At 38.4% G+C, this 19,483-nt stretch overlaps 1 protein-coding gene across 5 annotated transcripts in view; it reads left to right on the top strand.

Moving 5' to 3' along the window:
* PTPRZ1 (protein tyrosine phosphatase receptor type Z1) overlaps window positions 1-19,483 on the top strand; it is a 144,804-nt gene that overhangs the window by 89,992 nt on the left and 35,329 nt on the right. For 3 of the 5 annotated variants that reach the window (XM_037389957.1, XM_037389959.1, XM_037389958.1), the window contains exons 9-12: window positions 4,042-4,226; window positions 4,979-5,105; window positions 11,914-11,957; window positions 14,582-18,155. In XM_037389957.1, the coding sequence (XP_037245854.1) occupies window positions 4,042-4,226; window positions 4,979-5,105; window positions 11,914-11,957; window positions 14,582-18,155 (3,930 nt within the window). The remainder of the gene's footprint in view (window positions 1-4,041; window positions 4,227-4,978; window positions 5,106-11,913; window positions 11,958-14,581; window positions 18,156-19,483) is intronic. The other 2 variants (XM_037389961.1, XM_037389960.1) reach the window with 1 other exon arrangement.

The raw sequence follows: 19,483 nt of genomic DNA, 5'->3' as shown, positions 1-19,483 counted from the left end.
ACAAGCCCCATTCCCCGTCCCCCAGTGCTGCTTGTGGCAGTGGGGGGAGGAGGAAGAGTCAGGAGTGAAGCTGAGCCTCAGAAGAAGGGAAGGGTGAGGAGAAGGTGTTTGTAGTTTTGTTTTTATTTTTCGCTATCCTTCTCTATTGTAATTGGTGATAAATCTAATTAATTTCCCCAAGTTGAGTCTGTTTTGCCTTTTTTTGTTTTGTGACGGTGATTGGTGAGTGATCCCCTTGTCTTTATCTTGACCCATGAGCTTTTTCATCTTATTTAATTCCTCTGTCCTGCTGAGGAGGGGGAGTGGGTGAGCATCTGCTGGCCAGCCAAGGTCACCCCAGCACTCATACCTACTGTGCTGCTCCATCTCCATCATAGAGGTAGAGTAGACTGGGAATACTGAAGAACTACTTTGTGTCACACACTGTGCCAAGGAGCTGAAAAGCCCTTGAATATCTTAACGTAAGAGAAGTGATTTCACAGGTTCCACAGCTGAAGCTCTGGATTTAAAAGATAGAAATCTCAAACCCAGATTTAATTAAAAGTAGAAGAAAGAAAGCAACAAATGTGGAAAAAAAACCCTAACTTATCCAGTACTGCCTCAGAAATACACCTAGTTTTATTCCAACTCTATCAAGTTCAGAGGAGCTTAAATCCAGCTTAAATAATTTGTGTGTGTGTGTGTGTGTGTGTGAATAAGCTAAATCTGTACAGCTTATAATGGTCTTCTTGTCAAAGCCCAGACAGTTTTTGACAATGGTTTAGTTAATGTACCCTGGTGCTTCCTGATGATGCAACTCAGTTTAAGTTTAAAAGTTCTAAGTTATACACATAGCATTTTATTCCACAGAGGAATAAGCAAAGATAGGTGCGTTGTCATATGATATGATAGAATATGCAAAACCAGCGGCTCAGTACTTACCTGGGAAAAGCAGAAACCTGAATTCAAGCCCAGCAGGGGCTGGAATAGGTCTCTGACTTCCTGTGAATAGTATTTTGCTTCTTGAGACCTGTAATCCAGATGAAATCCTGTGACTTCTGACTAGTAACAGACTCAAGAACTCCCTTTCTTGCAGTGTCTTTGCCCAGATTTCCTGAAGGTTAGTATCAGAGCAGATTGTTACGTGATTTCCTTGCTTTTCCCGGTCTCTGGAGAGGAAAACTGGGAAAAGGAAGGAGCAAAATACCTCTGTGTTACTGAAGCTGGCAAGTAAGGAAAGGAAACGGCACAGGCAAGATGACTGATGAAGAGGTATCAGAAGGGCAAGAGACACCAGCTTGGGAAAGAATTGAGGTGAAATAATGTGCAGATGATTGTCATGTAGGAATAATGTTGATTACTGCTGAGAAGAACAGGACCACACATCAAAAGGAAGAGAACAAAAGGGAAGACAACTCTTTTCTTGGAAAAAAAAATAGTTGAAAGAACCATCTGGAAAAGAAAACTAAATGAAACTGAAAGAAGTAATATTGGAGACACCAATCTTGTACCTATAAAACTTTTATAATACTACTCAGTTAGTCTGAATACAGTCAGAGATTTCAGAGCCAAATTCACTCACAGACAAAAGAGGGAGAGAGGAAAAAGGATTGTAGTGTTTGGAACAGGGAGAAGCTTGATAGTTGTACTGTGAAAAAAACGTTTGGACAGTTATTCTGAACACCTTCAAAAGAAAAAGCTGAAGAGTGAGCAGAATAATTTAAAAAAATGAAATTGGTGTTTCTGTTGATCTGCCTTAATGCTCAAAATTGAGAAGGGAATTGTCTTTGCTGGCCTAATGATTTTCTTTTGCCCTCTGGTGGAAATTGAGTGGAATTACAAGTTTTAGTAATGGAAAGAAACGTACACAACTTGAGATTTATTTTTTTTATTACTTGCCTTTCCTTTATAACAATTAAAAGAATTCAGTGTAATGCATAAAATGGTGGGTCAGATATAAAGCACAGCAGAAGCAAAGCCTGGCAAGCTTCAGGATTCAACTAAATTACACAGACTAATGCTACCTCTACTATTAGCTCACACACACACACACACACACACACACACACGCACACACATTAAAAAAAAAAAATCTCGGCTTATTTTCTATTGACTAGCTCAGACCAGAGCTGCTCAAAACGGCCCACCACCTGCGTACAAAACGGAAGTAACTGTTTTTCAAAATATTTTTTGTGGGGTTTGAGTGCCCTCCTCTGTTCAAGTGGCAAACTACGAAGTTAATGGAAATATTTTTTTTCCTTTCTTTCAAAAATACAGTAGTGTCCACCAAAAGCGTTGTAGTATCCTGTTGTTTGCTTCCTTCAAGAAAACTCCAAAGAATCTATACTTGTTTTCTTAATTAGATAGATAGATAGGTTTTCTTGCTTGCTTCTGCTAGTTAGTCAAATTTCGTTTTAAACTGATTCTGAGATCTGAAAAATATGGTTCCTCATTTATTCCAAATAGGGAATGATTATTTAATTACTTGTGCAAAAGCCAAGCTAAATATTTTTTGGGTAAAATATATCCATCTAATAATTTTAGTATGTAAGTTTTAATTAAATTGTTGAAAGAGTCAAAGTAAACCATGTACTCTCATCAGTGATTTTGACAAGTTTAATAGATTAAATAAAGCAGTAGAAATGAGGTAATAAATGAAGCAATAGACTGAATGATATGCCTTTTCAGTACGTATGAAAGCGTACATGAAAGGAGATTCTGTACATGAGAAAGGAACTTCCCAAAAGCTAGGGCAGGAGCATTTCAACCAAAGTTCAAAAACCATGCAGTTTCAAAGAGATAAGATGAGGGATTTAGAACAGGAAATGTCAGGAACCCCTGGCCCTCATTCTGAGACATCAGAACAAATCTAGTTGCTGTGCTCTGAAGTTGGGAACCAGAAGTTAGTGAACACTTCTGACAGTCATCTCTGTTCTTCAGTGCTGTGCCTGAAGACATGGTTCCCCCACCGGCAGAGGGGATGATCAAAGCAAGGAAGGAGAATGGGGTGTCAGCCCGTATCCAAACCAGCCATGAATGATGCAACTGTATTTGATGTTGCTTGTGTTTTTCCATGTAGCACAACTTTTACTGGCTGTTTTTCAGTGAGCTTCAGCTAAATAATCTACATTTTCTGCTCATGTAATTTTTTCATACAGGTTCATCTACCTTTGACCTTGTACATTATTTTCAAGCCACAGACAGGTACTAGGGCAATTTAAAAAGCAAGTGTCAGAGTCTCAATAAATTTCTAGCACATTGATAAATCAGTACATCTGTACATCTAATGAATATCAAAACGTGCAGTTTACTTGAGTAAGATGAAAAGAGTATTAGAGGGAAAAGGCTGGAAGACATGCAAGAGTAGCTGCCTGACCAAGCTTCTTCTGGAGTGCAGGTTCCAGGCTCACAAAGGTGGGCATGAGCCGGGCCCAGGACTGCAATGGTCTGCTAAAACCTTCAGCAGATGTTGAGATGGTGCTTTAAAATATAATAATATGAAATCACTACCTGCTAACCTAATAATATCTTAGCCTCTCCCTGTTTGCCTTTTGTCTCTTCTTTAGGTACTATAAAAAGATTCAAACATCCTTTAGAGGAAATTCAAGTGTGATAGTTTTACCTTTAACTTTTAAAACCAACCTACTATAGATTACAGTCTGTTTTAGCTGGTGAGAGAGTATGCAGCTCTTCTAATGCTGCTCTGGTAGACCCGTAAAGACAGAGTAATAAGAGATTTTTCATCCCCAGGACATATATATGAGTCATTATATTTTGTGGTTTATATTTTATTTCTTGGGATCTAGATATTAATATTTCACAAAATATGGTGTAAAAAAGGGGAGAGAAAGGACTCAATCCTCAAATCAACTTGCTTTTGAAAATCTAGTGTTAAAATACTGGTTCTGTTCATAGTGCATGACATCTCAGATTTTAGTGAAAAGCTTGAAATGAGGTACATGAAAGACTTGCACTGATTTTCTCAGGTGATGGTTCAAGATCTTAGTAGTCATTCGTACTGTTTAATAAATATCATATTGTGTCCTCTCTTGTGTCTTCCAGTTTGCAGCTCAGAACCTGAAAATGTTCAATCTGATCCAAAGAATTATACTAGTCTTCTTGTTACATGGGAACGACCTCGGGTTGTATATGACACCACAATTGAGAGATTTGCTGTCTTTTATCAACAGTTGGATGGAGAAGACCAGACTAAGCATGAGTTTCTGACAGATGGGTATCAGGACTTGGTAACTGTAAACTCTTCAAGTTTCATACAAAGGGGTGATGGCAAAACGCTCTGTTAATGAACTTAAGGGATTAAACAGTAGCTGGGAGCTGATTCAATAAAAAAAAATCATATTCTTTGACTGCAGCTCACAGAAGCTTTACTTCATTTTTTTGGTCGTGAAGCCACAAAGACAATTTTTAAAAATATAAAAAAAAACCTCTCTTGAACAGAAGAGAGAAAGCTTTTGCAGATTGCTGTTCTGGTTTGCCTATACTATCCCCAAAAGTTTATGACTATGTCAGTCTTAGTGCTCCTTAGCCATAAAACCCTTAGTCAGTTAATAGTGGTCTGTACTTCATTGCTCACTGATGTGAAAGAATGACCTACACAAGCGACTAGTAAGATTCAGTACAGTTACACTGCTATAAATATTAAGTTACTGATAGCCGCTTCATGGTATTTTACTAATGTGTTCTGTTCCTTTAACCCTCTTTAAAGACTCATAACTTATCAGATATAATGTTACCTAAACTAGTGTTCAGCATTAAATAATTACATACTTTGGTATCCTCCATGTAAAAATTGACAAGCTTTATTTTTTTAAGTCGACTGAAAAACATTTGGGACAATAAAATATAAAAAGCATACATTAGAATCCTAGAGGAAATTAGCTTTATAGTTCTTATGAGAAATGTGTTATGGAAAAAATAACTTTTCCAAATATTTGATACTTATTTGCAAGTAAATGATTAAACATGGTTTTTCTTTTAGGGGGCTATTCTAAATAATCTGCTGCCCAATACAAGTTATGTTCTTCAGATAGTTGCTGTTTGCTCTAATGGTCTATACGGAAAATACAGTGACCAAGTCATTGTTGATATGCCTTTAGAGGACCCAGGTAAGTGGTCTTTTGAGCTTAGTGATCACATTTAGCTGAAAATCTGCATTGGAAGAAGTAGTTTGTTTGCAAACCAGTTAAAATGCACAACTATCAAAATATGCTAAACAGAAATTTCAAAATCACTGCAGTTAACCTTCAGCATGTTCTTTGCTACTGATATTTTACATTATGTAATTCTCTATTCCTTGTCAACATTACCTATGAAAGGCTGCATGTTAATTTTTTTTAACACTGAATATTCTGAAAAACACCTACCTGATTTCAAATCTCACAAGTGTATCTTTTAGCAATATAATATAGGGAAATAAAACCATATTTGGTATTATTTCTCTATGGTTCAAGCATCCTCCCAAAATCAATCCACACAGCCAAAGTATTAAGGAAACAATTAATACGAACACAATATTTGACTTACAAGTCTATATCAATTGATTTTGAAATTTTATGTCTTATGATTGCTTGGAGTTTGATTTTAACTTGTGGTGATGGAATTCCCTTGCTTCTTAATGCTGCCTTGCAAAAAATCAAAAGCCCTAACAAACAGATCTTACTGATTTCACAGCCAAATTTACTTCTTCTGCCTGCTGGTAAACATGAAATAATTTGAAACTATAGCATGAAGCTGGATCTTGTCCTTTAATAATTCCTTAAATTCTGTGGAAGTTCTAGCATCAGACCCAGTTCTTACCAAAGTGAGTAAGAGCTGTGTTTTAAATCAAGACCCCTGTAATTAGTCATAGGAAAAAAACAAAGGCTTTCTGATCATGCAAGCAACCATTTTTTATCTAAGGGCCTGGATTCTTGTTGTTTATTTATGGAGTAAGTCTGTAAGTTCAGTTTTACACTTCATTAAGTCTGTTTAGCTACAGCAAAGTCCTTAGCAATGCTGTGACGTACTTGGGAAAACAGGTCAGTTCTTCATTTCAAGGGAACCACATTCCTTTACAGCAAGAAAGATTATGATTCCCGTACTGCCTGAGTTATGAACTCATAATGGTAATAGGGTTATAATAGTGCCTTTTTGTCTGGAGGAGGGGGTGGAGCTTCAGGTATAATACATACAAATTTTCAATACATGTTTAACTTGTCTTTCAAACATTAATTTTTTAATTCTTAACATTAAGAAGAATGCATTTTTGGAGTCTTATGCCACTATCTATCAGAATTTTCCTATTTCACTTCAGTTTCCTAAGAAGTCCACAATGAAGTTCTGACATCCTGCCTGATGTTTCACTTTTCTGTTTATCCTTTATCTACCTCTTAGATAATATATTCCTCCAGTCCCTTTCCTGAACTTGCGGGTTTTGTGTTTGAAGAATTTTCTCAGGTGACACTTCATCTACATACCTCTACATCCATTTCAACATGGAATGACAAATAAGCAGGGTAGTGTTGTCATTAGTAAACAACAGTTCAACAAATCAAGTCAGTGCAGTGCTGCCATCACAGCTTTAAAACCCCTGAAAACAGACACTGCAAAACAAAATCCAATCTAGGTAATATCCATAGAATAAACTGCCCTGTTATTACTGTTGTATCCCTGGTGTAAGGATGGGATGCAGACCACTCTGCTGTGTGCTGTGTCTCCCTTTGGAAGGAAAGGTCAGTGCGGAGGCAGGGAAGGAGACAGTAGCACTGGAACTGGGTAACCATGGAGCCAGCACGGCCGGCAGCTCTGCGCCGTGCACCAGTGGTGCCAGCAAATGCTGCTGGGGAGCAAACTCAGTAAGGGGACAACGGGGCGTTTGGCAGCCTGCAGCTGGCCAGCAGTGTAGGTACAGCCACTGATTACGGCATCCCTGTTGTATTTCTGCTGAAGTCATGCAAAACAGTGGCTTTACGTTCATTTCAGTAGAAGGAAGAGTGAAGGCCATAGTTTGGAAATACATACTGGAAAACTCGTTTTCACCTTCCAGTATATCAGCAGAAATTTCTCTGAGGTTTGAATCCTCAGACAAGAGAATTTGGTCCATCAGATTGTTATGTTTAGCATTTCAGAGTGAAGGTCTGATATTCTTATGCTTTTTTACACTTTTCTTACTGTTAAAAAAATGAGAAAATACAATGCAAGGATACCTATGAGACGTAACAATGCAAAGATATATCTATACAAAATATGAACAGGTTACATAACTATGAAAATGGTATTTTTGTGTTTTCTGTCATTTCAGCATTTGAATATGTTTCCTTAACGTTGTGTGAAAGCTAATTAATGTACATAAGTATATTCTTATCCTGAGTTTTCTTGTTTTAAAATAAAGTATTGTAGAGGAGAGTTAAATAATCTACATATCAGAACTGTACAAACACCTGAGGGTTTTTTTCAAATTTCAGGAAGTTTTGAAAATTTTTAATACTTTCAGGTCTACCTAAGGTTTTTCATGTAGTTTTCCAAAAGCTTCAAAATTGAAGAAGATTATTTCAGGTCAAATGAAATGTTTCAAGGATATTTTAAGTTTTAAAATAAAATTTAAAAGAGGGAGAGTTTTATAAATAAAAATTAAATACCAAAATGAAAATTTTGCATGTTTCAGAAAAACTGTTTCATTGGGATGCTTCCTATCTGAAATGGACACAAAGTTATTAAATGTACTTTGTGTTCTTTTATTTTGACACTACCACAGTGATACATCTGAAAGCACTGGATAAGGAAATTTCAGGGGAAAATCCTACCCATGTAGGTGTACATTGCTCTATAAATAAGTTTCATAGATGCTGTCTTAATCCTGGATACAATTTTAAAATAGGGAGGAAAAAAACTTCCATTCATTTCTAATACTAGTATTTGCATACTTACTTTCACTAATTATTTACATCATTATTAACTGTTGCAAATATTGCAATTATTTTCATATTTAATATTTTAATATTGCAAATATTGAACAACAGAGATATGAGAATGTAGATATATAATGAGCAAGATTTGTTCAGAACAACTTGATGGTTACAACTATAACATCAAATTGGTTTTGTGATCTGCTTTATAGATCTTGAGGCAAAAGGTGATTTCTTGGAGCTCCTGCTTGTGAATTTATGAAAGAAAAGTTATCTTCACCATGAAGACATGAAATAAAATTGACTCACATAAAGCATAAGCTAAAACTTTCATTTTCAAGAATTACTGAGTAAGCCAGTTAATTAAGGTGAAATTCACTGCAGTCACCTCCAGATCAGTTAGTCTTCACGTTAAGAGCTGACATGAGGCATAAGTCATGCAGAAGCATTAGATGTGCCCTTTTCCAGTAAGAATTCTGCCCTTGGTGTGGCCACTTTTAATGGGGGAAGATTCAGTACACTGTGCAACACAAGTGTGGTGTTCAGAAAGCTCATGACCAATTTTTTAGCCTTTTCCCTTTGAGATGCTTGCAAGAGAGAGCATTTCTCATGCCTTCTCCCACCCTCCCTGAGTGCCTCCAGTATGTGGTTAGTCAGAGCTCTGCGGGTTCCAGGTGATCCACAGACCAGGTTTACACCTTGTTCCCATCAGGGCTGTGTAAGAGGAAGGACTGACCTCTTTCAGGCGATGCTCTCTGCCTCAGTTAATGGAAACCTCAGGAACTCTGTGATGACATTTCCTTCCAAATGATCGTAGTTGAGATCTCTGCTCTTTGGGCTTTTCCTAAACTGTGCAGAGTGGCAGTCTTTTATCTTGTGATACGGTGTGTATGCACATCAGAAGTGTTTCCAGTTAGTCACCCTTTAGAAAAAGTCATGGGATGCCCTACATGTGTAGCTGCACCACGTCCACTGAAAATGAAGGGAATCATGACCATAGTGTTTTAGTCAGCTTTGATAAAAGTCCAAGCTTTCTTTACCAATTTTTCATTTGCTATTAGAACTGGATTTTGAATAACTATCTGAATGTGTGCTTTGACTCTCTAGGTAACATCAGTATAGCTCTGAAAGTCCTGCAAGTAGTTTGTTGTGTAGTTAATGCCGGTGTTACTTTCATGCTTTTGCTGACACAGGAAATGAAAAATAAGAATATATATCTCCTCTCATCTTCCTTTGTGTAGACTTCAGTTGGTGTTTATAAAAAAAAACATGCTGTGATATGGCTTTCAAACACTGTCTCCTGCATGGCAGCTCATGCTGTCAGCAATGCTTTGTGAGGAACTAACTATGCAATTTGTAATTTGTCTTTGTGACTTTTGTCCTAAAAAACACTAAGCATGTCTTAAATGTTTCATTTAGGGGATGCTTTTTTTCTAATTTTGTACTGATAAATGTAGAAATCTGAAAACTGATTTAATCAGAAGAAACAAGCTTTACTTTTGTTCTTGCCATGCCATTTATTACGTAAGACAGTACAGAAATGAAAACAGTTTATGTTGTTCACGTTGTTCTACAATAACAAATCAGATTGTTTTAAGACATTTTTTTAAAGATTTGCATTGAACAGAAATGTAGGGAAACAGTTACCTTTTTTGTCTTTGTTCTCTCATTTCTTCATCTGTCATTAATATGGACTATGAAAAGACCTCTACAAAACTTTCTAACTAATGATTTAATTATTTTATTTTAAAATGTAAGCTATAGAATAACTAATATGTGGTTCCAGAAAAAATAAACAAGCTTGTTCATCAACCTACATCAATGGGTTGTTTTTTGGAGGGTGTGGTTCTTCTCCTTGTTTGGGGGATGTTAGCAGATTTCTGTAATCTCCTATCAAGTCAAAATACCAGCAACAGGATTAACAGAACTTCTGTAAGTGTGTGTCTCTAATGCTTTTGACAAATACGTTTTCTGTGGCCAACTAAATTTGAATAGTGTTTGTGAAGTGCCTGAAGATTTAGTGTTGTTAATATAGTTTTCATATATATATATACTCACACACATAGACAGGTAGATAGATAGATAGATATGTATGTTAATGCCTCTCCATGGAGACAACAGCAAGAAATTGTAGTTTTCTGCTGGTGGAATTTGAGACCACATACACTACTGTATACTCTAGCACAATCAGCACATTTTATTTTTCTGATTGAGTCTGATTAAAGCTCAATTCAAGAATAGTGACCACAGAAAGAATGGTTAGAATTTCTCCGTGTTAAAAACATTTTTAGAGAAGTCAGTTGAGTATGTAATACATGGTATGGGTCTACTGTGGGAAGACTTTCAAACTACTGTCTAAATATTTGATTTATGTCATTGAGAAGCCAGGGAATATCATTATCTCCCCCACCCCTTCCTCCCCTCTGCTCCCCTCCCCTCCCTGCCCCGGAGCCTCCTAGGCTTCCAGGACTCAAAGGTAAGATAATTTTTCTCTATCTTGTTAATGAAAGGTTAATTCAGTGCTTGGTATTTTCTAAATGTTTGTAACAAAAGAATAATTTATGAAGATTTTGTGCAGCATTGTTTAGTCAAAATTTGTTTCCATGCTATAACCTACAAAAAACCCTGTATGAACTTGTTAGTTTGATAAACTTTATCTAGTGTATGTTGCATATAATACATGTCTGAATTTGTTTTGAAAGGTAGATATGGACAGACCAAAGAAAATACAAATTAAGTCATAAATGTCCATCTGACTTTGCAGAGATGAGAAGTATAAAGATGGCATCTTTATACCAGTGTATAGAGGAAACTTCATTTGAGAATTGTGGAGGAAATGCAGACATGGAGCTTTGTGTGATGCTGTTGTTAGAATTGCTCCTCAGGCTGAGAGACTGGCATTTTCGCTTTGTGCAAATATACCTCAGAATACGTGCTATCACTGGTGTACAGACAGCACTAGAACATTGATTCGGAGAAAGCCTCAGAAAGATTCAGAAAGGAAACGGACATTTCTGAGGGCCAAAGGAGCAGTGAGATGCATTAGCGCTGTGGAGGGAGTATTAGATTTCATCACAGGAGACCTATGGCAGTTCCTACCGGAGGTCTGTAGGTTTCTTGCAACCTGCTTCGAAGCCTCTCTTGCTGACCACCATCAGAAGTATAATACTGGATTTGGATTGGAGCAAAAAGAGAGAGCAAAGCTGAGAGACTACCTCTAAACTTAAAGAAAGGATTTTCACCTGGGCTGTAGGAGATTCGTTCCTTGATCCTGTTTCAGCTGTTACTTATTTAGGAAAAGTGCAGAGGCCTCAAAAGCCTTTAGAGTAGTTCTTCACAGAGCACCCAGTACCTGTTTACTAGGGACTTTTTGTGGGATGTGGCACAACTGGGTTCATGTCCTTACACGAAATCAAGTGGAGTGGGAGTTTGAAAAAGGCCTTAAGCACTGGACTCCAAGAAGGGTAGGTCTCTTTGGTCTGCCCTGACAGAGGCAGGCAGCCTGCTGCATGCTGGATGCGATGGCATGGCTGTTGCGTTGGTACCTAACTCCAAGCCTGGGTGCGCAAATGAGGAATTCGCTGTTATGAAAATTGTAGAACAGATCATTTTACAAGAGTATCTTTGGAGCTTTCAGATTAAATGTAGATAAATGGTTGATTCCCAGACTTACCTTTTTTCTCTATCATGATTTTTGTATTGAATTGTATGTACTCATAGAAAACATCCTCATAAACTTGGTTGTCCCTGGCCGGGATGTGGCTCCTCAGTGCAAATTTAACACATGCTGCAGTATCAAATAAGAGCCCGGCAAGACTTGTGGCTGAATGTGTCCTGTCCAGATACGCATTGCTACCCTTAGAGCTAGTTCTCAACCCAGCTGGTCGGCCACTTCTCTAAATACAATCCTATAAGATGTCCTAGACTGGGTCTCAATAAACATATTAACTAATCAATTGAGTCCTTGCAGAATTAATAATTCTGTGAGTTTAAAATGTTGGATGATATGGTGTGTATTTTTGTTTTATAGAGGCTGACCTCATTCCTGAACTGAATGAAACTGAAGAATATGAGGTATAGCATTCATTTATTTTTCAGAGAGTATTTCAAATACATAGATTTCAACTAAATTGAGTTGATATTCTGTAAAGATTTACAAAATTATGTCACCAACTGAATGTATTATGTATGTGCATATACAGCCTTCTCTTTCAGCTATATTTCTCCCTAGATAACTCTAGAGATGCCTCACTATTTAGTTCTCTGGGGCGGGAGATACATGGAGAAGTAAGAGATATCACAGGATGTGTCTAAATATTTTTGAAAATGGGGCATCAAGTTCCTGTCACCTCTGAGTGAAGTCTGACAGAATTGTTCATTTAGCAGAATCAAAGCCGTCACCCAGCGTTAGGCTTTTCAGTTTGTTTAAAGACAAATCTGACTTGGGCTTGCTTATGGTGGTCTTAGCATGTAGTAAACTAAAGTAAGGGAAGAAGGCAGTTGTGCTGAAGAGTGACATTCGTGTGCGTCTGCTACCAGTGTGCTATCGGTTCAATTTAACAGTTATTCCAAAATTCTTCACGGGTCATTTACTTCTTGTACTCAAGTTAAGACTTAACAATATAACACAGTTTTGGATGTTTTTATGATAACCTCTGCAGACGTCCTATTTGGTAACCATGTTTCTGGTGTCCCAGCAAGGAGAGAGCTGAACATACCATAGTGAAGTTTTTACAGTCTCTAATACCTGTTTGACAACATGGACAGTTCCTTCAGTAAGACCTACATTTGTATCAAGTAGTCCCTCAGAATTTTTATTTTACGGTTTCGATCTCTGACCACAATATTCTCACTAAGTGGCAAGTCCTTGTTAGTTAGATAGTCTGTGCTTACCTGTCTACACTCCCTTGTACTTGTGGACACTGAGTAACCAATATAGAGTCACTTCTCTGTCGCTGTAAGCTGCATGTCTAGATTATTATATTGTGTCTGTCAGGACAGTAACTGAGTGCCAGTGAATGTCACCTGATTTTTACTTGAACCAAGAAAGTTTAAAAGTGTAGGCATTGCCCTACAGAGAGTAGATTTTCAGAAATAAGGGCCTGTCCAGTCCAGTCCGGGTTTGACGACACACAGTCTAGGTGTTGCTGTCCTGGCATTTTAGGTATTTAGCCCTTGGAATGAAATCCAAACCTGAGAGTCATGTCTGAGGTACCCTACATTGTGGGAGTGCACCAGAGGGAGGTTCCTGGTGCAAAGGAGGGACTGCAGTGTGACGCATGTCTCTAGTCCAGTGGTTAAAGCCCTCACTCTGGTGAGACTGGATAAAAGCTAACCACTCCGGTTAGCAGAGTACCCTATCTAATAGTTTATTCAGCAGTGTTTCATCTTGGGCACTTTCTTTCAAAGGCTGTTGATTTTACATTCTTCTCTCTGCTGTGCCCTGTTCACTTCAGTGCAGGAGTGGGAGATCTACTCAGCCTAAAATAGAGTGGAAACTGAGGATTTCTTAGGCTGATAACTGTGTCCCAGTCTCCTATCTTCTGGACGTTTTCTCTCAACATTATGCTTTTGAATAAAAACAGGTGGGTATTGCCACCACATCACCAAGCCAGATCTTTGAAAGAAAAAGGAGTTGCAGCTGTACTTTGTGAGAGGCTCTGTCCTGCTGGTGTCTCTTGTGTGATAGCCCTATGTGTGCCTACCGAATCAAGTCCCTTCAGAAATGAAGATGCCACTCAACCTAGTTTGCAGAGCTGTGCTCAGACAGGTTTGGTTCTGGTGCAGTTCTAGATGGGGGCACAGCACAGAGCTGCAGGCACTGCTGTGTCTAGGTCAAAACAAAAATGCCTGATGAGCAGGCTGGATGCTTTCACATTACATTTTTTGATTTGGGGCAGGGAAAGTTGGAGAGGGGATGACAAGATTTGACATTAGATCCTCAAGGACTGCCTAAATCCTGATTGCATTCATTGTATTTTTTTTCTTTTTGGATCTGTCTGTAAAAGTGAAAACTCTTAACACAGATTTTTCACCCAGTATCATTGTTCATGTTCAGCAAAGGGCCATAGCAGGGACTAGATGGTATCACTCACAACAGCTGTGAAACTGTTACAGTAATGCTGACCATCCTGAAACCTGCTTTTCCAGAAACTGAAGATTCAGCAGATTTAGGGACAAGTCATAAATATATTTTACAAATTCTGTGTATTTTTTTTTTGTGTAATTTTTTGTGTAATTTACAAATTACTGTGACAATTCAGTCAACATCAGACTATTAGTACAGACTCTTAAGACATTCTGATAGCAAAACCATTTTTTCATCAATGGGTACTGCATATATGATTGCATTTTATTAGGAAAGAGGTAGAGCTTTTTTAATAAAGTAGAAAAATAGTGTGAGTGAGTGGGTTTTGTCTCTCAAACAGAGTAAAAGTAACAATATTTAACAAGTTGTGACACAGGATTTTTTTTGTTTGTATTACAAATAAGTAGTATTTTCAAGAGAGAAGAGGATATCTGTTCTTGCAGCTAAATATTTTGCTTTAAGACCAACAGCCTTCTCAAGTGTTGTATTGTTTTGCCTCTCTTTTGTTTTTATTAAGCCAGGAAAATGTATTATCGCAGTTTTGGTTTTCATTTGTGTACAGTGTCTATAAACATTTTTAATTGTCTTCGGCTATGATATTTTTTCAAAGGATGAAGTTGATGAAAAGGAAACAGAGGTCGATGAAGAAACTGCAGTGATTCCTAGCATTGACAGTGCAAACCAAATGAGGAAAGATTTCCAGGTGACTACATCGAGCTACAGTCAAGAAAGAATGGGGACAAAACCCTATGAAACTAAAACAAATATATACTTAACAAGAGAAGAAGAATTGCATGGTAAGGATGTTTTCAAAGCAGTTTATTACCCTACATCTCCACCTGTTGGTGAAATTTCTGAAGAAGAGGAAGAATCTTTTATGGAACCCCAAACAACTACTGGAATTCCGCCTCGACTCATTGACTCCACCAAAGGCGTAGAAGAAGAATACATATACCTTTCTTCGGGCACTGAACCAACAAGAATAACCACTACAGGCCATAGTGATGAAGGTTTCTTACTGTCTCCTTTTAAACCTCATCAGGAATCTGATGACTTTTGGAGTTCGGTTCTTACTACTTCTTCAGCACAGCTGGTTACAGAGGAGACCTCCCAAGAAGACACCCTTCCATCAGGAAGCCCAGATATAAACGTGCATGATGTTCTTTCCCAAGGCTCCATTAAGTATGTTTCAGAAAGTGTAGCACCCTCAAGCTCTGATGAGCCTCCAAAGCATACTTCCTCCACTGATGGAAACGTATGGTTTCGTGACGCTACAGATCTGACAACTCGATCTGTTGATACAGCGGATAGCAGGCAATTGTCTCAGACCAGTTACACTGATGCTTATGTAGAGGGATTAAAGCCAGCTACAGTGTCCTATTCCAGCAGTCCAGTGGTTTCACAAGACACTTCAGATGCGGATTTAGAGTTGCCACATTATTCTACCTTTGCTTTCTCCTCTGCTGAATTATCACCTCACTCTATCTCTTCAAGCTCTGGAGAATATGGTTCTGCTTCTGCTGCCAGTGAGGTACTCTCTCAGACAACTCAACCAGTCTATAATGGTGAGATACCTCTTCAACCTTCCTACAGTAGTGAAGTGTTTCCTCTAGTCACCCCTTTATTGTTTGACTCTCAGATGCTCGACTCTACCCCTGCTACATCAGATAGTGATGTGACCTTGCATGCTACACCTGTATTTCCCAGTGTTGATGTGTCATTTGAACCCACCCTGTCTTCCTATGATGATGTACCTTTGCTTACATTTTCCTCTGCTTTCTCCAGTAGTAAAATGTTTCACCGTTTGTATACAGTTTCTCAAACGTTTCCACAAAGTGCTGCTCCAGCTGTTGCCAGTGATAAGGTGTCCCTGCATGCTTCTTTGACATTGGCAGAGGGTGATACATTAATACAGCCAAGCCTTGCTCAATATGCTGATGTGGTGTCACATCAGACTACTCATGCTGCTTCAGAGACACTGATATTTGGTCATAATAGAACTCACATATTTTCTCAACCTGAACCATCCAGCAGTGATTTAAATATGCATGTACTATCTACAATGTCTGAACTTCCTTATGCTTTGTCTGGTAATGTGGGCTCCCTCCAAAGCTTTACTGTTTCCTATGACTCTGCAGAATTTGTGCATGATTCTGTTGACGTATTTCGTCAAGATCCTTTATTTAGCACCTATAACAATGTACTGGTACATAAACCTTCTTATGTAATATCAGAAGCTGATACCTTGCTGCAGCCTACACGCTCTCTATCTAGTGATATGGATTGGTCTGAAGCATACTCTGGTAGTGAGTCCCTTTTGCCTGATACAGATACTTTGATGGTACTTAACATTTCTTCCTCTGATTCCGTAGATGAAATTACCTATGAATCATCTGGGTTTAGTGATGTTAATAAGATGCTTCAAAAAGGTGATGTTGTATGTGGAGATGAGAGAGAACTGCAAATTTCCTCTTCTTTAAGTGAAATGGCTTCCAATGCTGAAAGTAAAGTGATACCTGAACTTTCTACATCTGTTTCTAATAATGATGTAATTAAGCAGAATACGTCTCTGCAAGAAAGCCCACTTCCTGTTTCTAGCACAAAGGGAATCCTTCCAGTCTCTCTTGCTTTTCCCACTACTAAGATATTTGATCATGATATTAGTAGACTTACAGAAAATCACGTTTCCGTTCAGCCTTTGCATGTTACAACTCCAGCCTTTGATGACACTTTGCTTAAACCTATGCTTAGTGCAAGCTCAGATCAAGCTCTCTCTGCCCCTGCTTATAGCAAAATGTTATCCTCGACTCAGCCGTACTTTTATGAGACCTCGGCTACATTAAATAATGAAGCATTACTGCAGTCCTCCTTCCAATCTTCTGGCGATGGCACTCTGCTTAACACAGCTGCAGTTGTGCCTAGTGATCCAGTATTGGCTGAAAGCTCCAGGGTTCATAAAGATAGTTCTACATTTGACCAAATATTGCATCAAATGGCACCAGGTTCTGCTACAACTGAAACCATGCTGCATTCTACATCTGCACCTTCTGTTGCTGATATGTTGTCAAACACTTTTAGTAAGCCCACAGCGTCACTTCAAGGTATATCTGTTTCTTATGCAAGTGAGGAGTATGTTTCACCCAGTTTGTTTAACAGTGAAGATGTTCAGCAGGTTATGCCTTCATTGCACAGTAGCGATGTTTCATTCCAGCTGACCAGTTTAGAAAATACAAATGCCTTTCCCCCCCAAGCAGCAAATGCCGTAACAACTCCCTTCCTAACAGGTGATACGTTACCACATGTAGCTACTCCTGCAGACAGCCATATCTCTTCAAGTGTTTTTGAAAGAAGTGAGGCTGCCAGTGTCTCTTCAAGTTCTACACTTGGTTTTGATGCTGTTCATATGCCTGCAGTTGTTTCTGATTCTGACGTGTCCATTCATCACACTCTTCCTTTACCAAATGTACATATTTCTGTTATGGCTGTTTCTCCCAAAAGTGCAATCCCTGTAACTTTGAGTAGGTTGCTGGTTCCTTCTAGAGAATCCTCTGGGTTGTCTCCCAGTATCATGTCCAGTACCGATTTGTGGCCTTCTGTAGTTGAGGATGACTACGATGAATATGACGATGGCTTCCCTGTAAGTAACTGTATCTCATGCACTTCCCATAGAGAAGCTCAGGATATGATAGTAGAGGAACAAAATACAAAGGTAAACAATAACAAGGATCAGAGTAACCTAATTATAAGCTCACATTCTGAGAAACCTGAAGAAGAAGAGAAAATTTCAACTGCTGCGTCAGACGGTCAGATAAACCATGCCATGGACAGACATAATTATACATCCAAACCGACTCTGACAGCGAGTGTGATACCCGAGAAGCACAACGACCCGACAGTTTTGGAGAATCACATTCAGACTGCTAGTGTCCCGTTGCAAAACACATCAGAGTCTAAGTCTTGGGCTGTTTTTACAAGTGATGAAGAAAGTGGTTCTGGCCAAGGTACCTCAGATAGCCTTAATGATAATGAAACTTCAACAGATTTCAGTTTTCCTGACCTTAATGAGAGAGACGCTGAAGGGGCAGTTGAAGCAGGTAATTCAGAATTAACTCCGGGATCATCACAGTCATCAGCCTCATCTGTTACTAGCGATCACTCATCAGTATTCAACATCTCTGAGGCAGGTTAGTTATGGATAAGTCTAATGAATACCATGGAAAGCTGTGAGGGGATACTTTTGTGCCATAGGGAATTAGAAGGTTTATCTACATATAATAAAAGGAGAACATAACCGTGCCAGTGAGTGTGATTAAGGAAGCATTGGGGAGCAGGGGGTGCATGCTGAGCTGGCTATCTTGTGAATGCTACTTCTGGCTACTTAAAACTGCACCTGAAATACACTTCAGTAAGAAGATTCATACTGTGCTTTTGGATAGACGCAATCTGTCAGCAGAATTTGGGTGGCACACAGTCTAAAACTAGCATTTGTTTGAATGTTAATTGTTTAATTTTACCATTAAAGGTTTAAGAGGGATGTAAGTTCTCTGTACAAGTGCTGCCCTTATGGAAATACACCAGAGGGAACCATGCCTCTGCCAGAGGAAACATACCTTTGAGATTCTGGGGTTTAACTTACAGGAGCACATTTCCTCATTTTTTTGTTTTGTATTTTCTAAGATGTATTGAGCAAGGAATAAGATGCTTCAGTTTGATTCTGATTCATCTTAACTCACAAAAACATTCATTTTCATTCTTACTTGGTATGCCACCTTCAGCTTTCAATGAAATGCAGACTTTTTGTGCCAGATTTGCGTGTTTCCAAAATACTTAGAGCCAGATTCTCCTGTACCTGTTTATATTTAGTGCTCTTTTCCTATTTAGCCCTCTTAAAGTCAGCAAGAGTATTTGTGATCTGTGGTTCCAAGGATAAGGTCAAAAGGCAGAACTGAACCTCACATAGGTAAAAACCTGATAAAGTGTTTCCGTTGTATTTAAAATTGCATTGTGTAAACCTGAAGCATTCAGACACGTAATTTGCATTGCCTCTTGTTACATTATTGAAACTCAAAGAGTAAAGTCAGAAACCATCTACGATGTTTGAAAAAAACCAAACTCAAACTAACAAGGTTAAATTGGTGTTCTAGAAAATAAATGGAACTTCCATTAAGTACTCACAGTATCTGCAGAGGGCAGTATCATTCAACTAAACCCACTAAGGAGTGAAATCCGCAAAGCATGGGAAATTTTTAGCCCAGTCCTATAAATACAGAGTTAAATCACATGAGGTCATGTTACTCATCAGCAAGAGAATACTAATACGAAAAGGTACTAAACTGACACTCCTGTGTAGCTGGGGCTAGTAGAATGTGAAAAACAGAAAATAAAAATTGAAAGAACGCAGAAAGCACACTGAAATTAGTAGGAGTCCTAGCAAGGTAGAAGTTATAAAACTGAATCAATAAGTGAATTAGTTCAGTAGGTAAGTAGTTACCACATTGTGTAATGTGCATAA

This window comes from Falco rusticolus, chromosome 5 (assembly GCF_015220075.1).
Source record: "Falco rusticolus isolate bFalRus1 chromosome 5, bFalRus1.pri, whole genome shotgun sequence".
NCBI lineage: Eukaryota > Metazoa > Chordata > Aves > Falconiformes > Falconidae > Falco > Falco rusticolus.
Note: the sequence above shows the minus strand (reverse complement) of the source record. Positions and strands in the feature narration are given on the sequence as shown.